The sequence below is a fragment of the Tachysurus vachellii genome, chromosome 19 (assembly GCF_030014155.1).
Source record: "Tachysurus vachellii isolate PV-2020 chromosome 19, HZAU_Pvac_v1, whole genome shotgun sequence".
Classification (NCBI taxonomy): Eukaryota; Metazoa; Chordata; class Actinopteri; order Siluriformes; family Bagridae; genus Tachysurus; species Tachysurus vachellii.
The window spans coordinates 4,367,501-4,375,000 of NC_083478.1; the positions used below are offsets into that span (position 1 = coordinate 4,367,501).

General features: G+C 40.5%; 1 protein-coding gene across 6 annotated transcripts in view; it reads left to right on the plus strand.

Annotated features, from left to right (window-relative positions):
* eya4 (EYA transcriptional coactivator and phosphatase 4) overlaps positions 1-7,500 on the plus strand; it is a 44,805-nt gene that overhangs the window by 29,671 nt on the left and 7,634 nt on the right. For 4 of the 6 annotated variants that reach the window (XM_060894799.1, XM_060894798.1, XM_060894803.1 and 1 more), the window contains 5 exons: positions 923-1,069; positions 1,237-1,316; positions 3,194-3,371; positions 3,736-3,872; positions 3,988-4,071. In XM_060894799.1, the coding sequence (XP_060750782.1) occupies positions 923-1,069; positions 1,237-1,316; positions 3,194-3,371; positions 3,736-3,872; positions 3,988-4,071 (626 nt within the window). The remainder of the gene's footprint in view (positions 1-922; positions 1,070-1,236; positions 1,317-3,193; positions 3,372-3,735; positions 3,873-3,987; positions 4,072-7,500) is intronic. The other 2 variants (XM_060894802.1, XM_060894801.1) reach the window with 1 other exon arrangement.

The window sequence follows — 7,500 nt, forward strand, 5'->3', positions numbered from 1 at the left end:
TCAGCGGTTCATGGTAATGACTTCACTTTAAGGCCATCTCAACGTAATAAATACAAACGTACTGTAGTACTTGACGGAGAGCCTCAGCTTGGGCAAGTCAGTAATAAAATATCATAGCAGCTGCTAATGTCAGTGACACCTCGAGCAGGCTGTGAAATTTAAGTGGTAATTTTGCATGTTGTAGTTTTCTGTTCAGATATTCTTGTCACTCACTCACTCATTTTCTACCGCTTATCCGAACTACCTCGGGTCACGGGGAGCCTGTGCCTATCTCAGGCGTCATCGGGCATCAAGGCAGGATACACCCTGGACGGAGTGCCAACCCATCGCAGGGCACACACACACTCTCATTCACTCACACAATCACACGCTACGGACAATTTTCCAGAGATGCCAATCAACCTACCATGCATGTCTTTGGACCGGGGGAGGAAACCGGAGTACCCGGAGGAAACCCCCGAGGCACGGGGAGAACATGCAAACTCCACACACACAAGGCGGAGGCGGGAATCGAACCCCCAACCCTGGAGGTGTGAGGCGAACGTGCTAACCACTAAGCCACCGTGCCCCCCCATTCTTGTCACTGACGATACAAAAAAAAATCAATTTCAAAGACGCTTTTTCTACTCCGTCCATTTTTTTTGTTATTATTCGAACACATACCACGTCGTAATTACAAATCAGAACACGCAAACGTCCGAGGAGGGCTCGACTTTAGCTGCTTCGGTGAGAGCTTACTGAACGTTACTGAAAGCCATTTGCTAGCTACCCACCTTCTTTAAAAAGAGTTATTAAATAAAACAAGGCATAGAAATTCCTGCTTGATAGTGAAAATCTACCACTTTTTATCTGCCATTGTTTTTCCCCAGACCTCATATAACCTTTTACCAGTGAAATATCTTCCCCTGGTGTATATTTGCAGCAGATTTAGGGGTGATGTTACCTGGTATAAAGACAGAAGGAGGGCTGTCCCAGAACCAGTCTACCCTCCAATCAGGGCTCAGCTATAGCCCAGGATTCACCACCCCCCAGCCTGGACAGACGGCCTACTCGCCCTATCAGATGCCAGGTAATTATAGGCTACGGCTAACCGGCACAATAGCTTCAGTCCGTCCTGTAGATAGATGTGAGAGTAATGAAAACTTGATTACCAAGATCTGCCAACAGGGACTGCTTGAGCTGATGGATTCTCACAGTGTCCTCTCTCTTTCTCTTTCACACACACAAACACACCAGCATCAGGGTTTACATCCTCCCCTGGCCTCTACGCCACAAACAACTCCGTGTCCAATCCAGCCAACTTCAGCACACAACAGGTAAAGTTACACACAAACATACGAACACTTTCAGAACGATGACATCACTCACTAAAACAGGTCTAACTGTGTACATGATACACCCACACAATCGTTCATCATTAGACATTCAGCCTGAGAAAATAGGCGAGTTGGAATGCTTTTGTTCCCCCAACAAATCTGGCAGAATAAACAAAGGAGTTACGGCTATGCTGAAAGGAGTGGAGGGAGAATCCTGAGGAGGAACGGATGGGAAAAACAAGTCTTCCTGAGAGCATTTTTACTGCACCGTTCATGTGCTCTGAGACGTTAGTGACAGCTTTAGAGGCATCTGCTGTAAAAGACCAAACAGTGTGTGTGCACGTGTGGGTAAAGAACACCAAGGGATTCATAAAATGCTCCCATCAAATGCTCTGTGTGTTCTAGCCAGGACACTTCGTTCTTTCATTTTCTCTCCATTTCTTTCTCTTTCTCTCTCGTATCCTTTTACCCCCCGGGGAAAGTTGTCTTTTCTGCAGCTCTTCAAAACAGAACTATTAGCTTGACCTTAAAAGAGCCTACAATTTCTTAATGTAATGATATACAACATGTAATAATACATGTATAATATGTAAAGTTTTGAAAAACTTTGCTTCCCACTCATAACTTGATTCAATTTGATTTTCTTTTTTTTTTTTATTACATTTTATTAAAAAAACAACAAAAACCGAGTAGCACTTTAATTAAAAATGCGATGTAATAAAGGTAAAGGGCAAATATTAACCATATATGCTGTTTATATTGCTTGTCATTGGGATGACGTAAACATCTGTAGAGTATTTTAACATAAAATTTTTGATTGTGTTGAACCAAAAACCCAAAAATGCAGCGGGTCCAGAAGACCCACGAACACTGGCTGAGTAACAAAAATACGAACAACATACTGTACAAGGGTTAAATAACAAACACCATGTGCTATAAGACGAACAAACACTTCAGAAATTGGAAAATATTCAGTCGCTTCGGGGTAATGACAGTAACTCTTCCTCACTCACTCACTCACTCACTCACTCACTCATCTTCTACCACTTATCCGAACTACCTCGGGTCACGGGGAGCATCTCAGGCGTCATCGGGCATCAAGGCAGGATACACCCTGGACGGAGTGCCAACCCATCGCAGGGCACACACACACACACACTCTCATTCACTCACGCAATCACACACTACGGACAATTTTCCAGAGATGCCAATCAACCTACCATGCATGTCTTTGGACCGGGGGAGGAAACCGGAGTACCCGGAGGAAACTCCCGAGGCACGGGGAGAACATGCAAACTCCACACACACAAGGCGGAGGCGGGAATCGAACCCCCAACCCTGGAGGTGTGAGGCGAACGTGCTAACCACTAATCCACCGTGCCCCCAGTAACTCTTCCTGGTGTTGATTATTTTTCTTTAACGACATGTCCTCGAGTGTTTCACACGTTACTTATATATTATACAACGGTAATCCATGGTGCATTGCTCTCTCTAGCTTTCTGTTGGCGACGTAAAGAGTGACAATCGAGGCACATTTTGAATTGAAGAAGTGTCAAAACCATAAACGTATTTTATTACCAGGAATCAAAGGGTCTTTTTACTGACAGGAGGAACTTTCTTTGGTTTTGTGATGATACAGTCTGTCGGTTCTTCCTCAAATCCAAATCCTGAATTTTTTGTAATCATTAGAAGATAAATATACTGTAACCTGAAAGAAATGGTTGACCACAATCACTAAAATTGCTTTAGAGAAGTCAGAAAGATGTTGTATCCTCTCAACCGTCGTCTGTCTACAACGCACACGTGTTCAAAAACTTTAGTGTTTATTAGAATTCCTGCGCTGTAAGTTCTGAGTTGGTTTATTTCTTTAACCATAGGAATATCCCTCATATACAGCATTCGGGCAGAATCAGTACGCTCAGTATTACTCTGCCTCCTCCTACGGTCCTTATGTGACAACCAACAGCACACTGGATGCTACAGGTTCCACCTCTAACTATCAACTGCAAGATCCCGCCCCTATAATCACAGGACAGGCTCCTGAGATGCACCCAGGTGAGTGTTAACCAATCAAGACATTGAGTATGCCAGTGCAAAGTGTTTTTTTTTTTTTTTAAATATCCATGGTAGATATCCCTGTGTTCCAGGATGAAACAGAATATATTAATGATTTGTTCACTGTACCCATACCATCTTTCCTCTGACATGATGCTGATGCTGGATCAATGAGCCTTTAATGATATGCGGAAGTTCGCTGATGAACAACATTCTGTAATGTTTGCATTGTTTAGATTTGATATTATTGGTGGTAATGAGTAGTCTCTTCTGCTGGAACTGAAAACATCCAGGACGTTATCAGCTCAAGGACATAATCGTGTAGACTCAACCTCTCAGTCAGGAGTGTTTTTCATGCATTTAGGTGATTTCGAGGCGGAGCAGAGTCCTTCAACGCCCATCAAGGAACTGGATGACCGGACATGTCGTGGGGGCGGGACTAAAGCCAGGGGGCGTGGGAGGAAGAACAACCCCTCTCCTCCTCCTGATAGTGATCTGGAGGTAAACTGCATAGATTTACTACTAAAGCATATAAAAACGACGTTGATTAAACTAGCAAATGCGTATGGCAAAAGCATGATCATCCATGTTATTATAATGTGTGTGTGTTCTACAGAGAGTGTTTGTTTGGGATCTGGATGAGACCATCATCGTCTTCCACTCACTTCTTACTGGATCGTATGCACAGAAATATGGAAAGGTATGCAGTCTTTTCCTTCTTCTTCTTCTTCTTCTTCTTCTTGCTCAACCTTCTAGTTCTTTATTTCTCTCTGTCCTCATTATACCCCGAGGCACCTTATACCAAAAACAGCAGTGTGAACTACACTCATGTGATTAGTATCATTTTTAGGACATACTAAGAAAAAGCATCTACTTAAGTAGCCCGTCGCTAAATACCCGCGATTTTTCTTCGTTAACTTTGTTTTATGATTCCGAACATTGCCACTCGTTAATAAGTCTATAGTGTATAAATGCCTCTGTGTCGTGTGGAAAATTAAAGTGATTCGATAGTAAAATGTAGTAAAACGTCTTCCGTTACAACTTTATTAATAAACTTCTGTTTTATGGGATGTTTTTTAATCAACTGGACCACATGGTTAAGAGATAGCGGTTAATTGAATCCGCAGCAGTTCTATATAGATGGAAAAGACATGCTGGTGGTTATACCGACGGCTCTGACAGTGAGTCTGAGTCGATGTGTGAAGCGTTTGCCCTGTTTTCACACCTTCACTTATTTCTTGTCGTTGGTTCTGTGAGAGCGGTTGAGACAGCTGCATCTATTCCCAGCTGACGGGCTATTTCTGACAGCGCAGTGACGAGCAGGACCCTCCGATCTTAGGCACTTCATCAGTGACAGTGCCAAACCTGTTTCACTCACACACACACACACACACACACCCACACACACACACACACACAGGCTGGGATGCATGGATTCGTTTGCACCCACATGGAAAGTGTTAAACCAAATGTTATTTGAAAAGTTTTGTTTTTTTTGGTTCTTTAGACAGACAGAAAGACAGAATAAATTTAGACAGGCAATAAGACAGATAAGAAGGAAGACAGATATATTTTATAGTAATAGTGATAGTAAAAGTACAGTTGCAGAATCCCAAAATGGTGCATTTAAAGTTACACAACACCGAGGTTCAGCTTTTAATAGACAAAAAGAATTATTGTCGAATTTTCATAAATAAAATAGCAAAACTACGAAAACCACAAGGCACGCACCGGACGTCGTTACAAAATAGTAGTAAAAGAGTTAACTAGTTAATTAATACATAAGAATTGTATAATACAATGATTATACAATGGTTTAAAGATGTAAATTTAAAAGTTTTGGCACCCAAACTCCCACCACAACAGGCCCTGGGATTTTATACAGTTTTCACAATTTTGTAAAAAAATTTCTCCCATGATAGTTGTGTAAAATTTCACACATACTGTATAACCACGGTGCTATAGAGAACTCGAGCACTTTTTTACACAAGTTCATTTGTTACTTAAATACTGTGATCATCATCCCAGGTTATGAACCATTCGAGGAAAGAGCAGACGTTAGGAATGTATGCGTGAGTGTAGGTGTATATGGAAGACGAAGACACTATTTTCTATTCTGGCTCCACACTTTGATGCAGTCAGCGTCCATGAAGCCAACTCACATGTGATGGTTTTTACAGCTGAGCCCCCTCCCTTCCTCCTCTCCTCTTTTTCCTTCTTTAACCCTGTCTCTTCTGCTCTCCTGCGTTCTCCTATTTTAAATGTGTGTGTTTGTGTGTGTGTGGTGTGTGTGTGTTTGTGGTGTGTGTGCATACATATCGGAGATGTGACATGAGTGTATGTGAGGGGGTTGATGAGTTGGAGCGAGTGCATGTGAGTCTTTCATCGACTTCTTAACCCGAAAGACGCAGCGGTCTGAAGACAGAGGAGATGCCAGAGTACGTGAATTTGTGTCGTATTTGAGATGAGGATAATAAAATCTAAACATCTGAGAGTTTTTTGCCATGCTGTGTTGGTAATAGAGGTGATGATCAGAAGGGAACAAATGACAGTTTATCTAAATTAGCAAGGAAAAGCTTTTTGCCAATTCAGATGTTTTGGGTGCCAGAAACTGATTAGCCTAACATACCATAACATAACATAACATACCATAACATACCATAACATAACATAACATACCATAACATACCATACCATAACATAACATAACATACCATAACATACCATAACATAACATACCATAACATAACATAACATAACATAACATAACATAACATAACATACCATACCATAACATAACATAACATAACATAACATAACATAACATACCATAACATACCATACCATAACATAACATAACATAACATAACATACCATAACATACCATACCATAACATAACATAACATACCATACCATAACATAACATAACATACCATACCATAACATAACATATAACATAACATAACATACCATAACATACCATACCATAACATATAACATAACATAACATACCATAACATACCATACCATAACATATAACATAACATAACATACCATACCATACCATAACATAACATAACATAACATACCATAACATAACATAACATAACATAACATAACATAACATAACATAACATAACATAACATAACATACCATAACATACCATAACATACCATAACATAACATAACATTGTAATGTAATTACATATAACATGCTAGTTTGCTAGTTACATGAATTAACAGATTATAGACAAAGAGAGAAAATGTAAAGAATTACTGCATTTCTCTTGACAAAATGTCACCAAATTGTAGATGAATGTTTCGGTTCTGAGCCCATCCGCCTCAAGGTTCGACGTGTTGTGTGTTCAGAGATGCTCTTCTGCATACGTCGGTTGTAACGAGTGATTATTTGAGTTACTGTTGCCTTTCTATCAGCTCGAACCAGTCTGGCCATTCTCCTCTGACCTCTGGCATCAACAAGGCATTTGCGCCCACAGAACTGCCGCTCACTGGATATTTTCCGTCTGGCACCAGCAACCATGTCACGTTCAAAGTCACTTAAATCACCTTTCTTCCCCATTCTGACGCTTGGTTTGAACTGCAGCAGATCGTCTTGACCGTGTCTACATGTCTAAATGCATTGAGTTGCTGCCATGTGATTGGCTGATTAGAAATTTGTGTTAACAAGCAGTTGGACAGGTGTACCTAATAAAGTGGATAGTGAGTGTGTATGTATGTATATATGTATATATATATATATATATATAAATATATATATATATACATATATATATATTTTCTCTTTGGCTAACATCTGTATGTCACTTAATATATTTAAAACCAATATAACGTTTTGTGTATAGAACCTAACTGAACATACCTCAACAGTATGAAAGTTTGCACCTCAGCTTATGTGTCAATATTTGGAACAAATACCTTTATGGACACCTCACCAAACAGTTCTTTCTATGCTGTAAGGTTGTAATACACCATTTCTCTTAAAACCCCTTATACTTAAACTTGTTCCATCCTGACAATGCCCCTGTGCACAAAGCACGTTCACTAGTGCTCTTGCAGCTGGACAGAAGTGCTCACAGCCATGCTCTAATATCTAATGGAAACCTTTC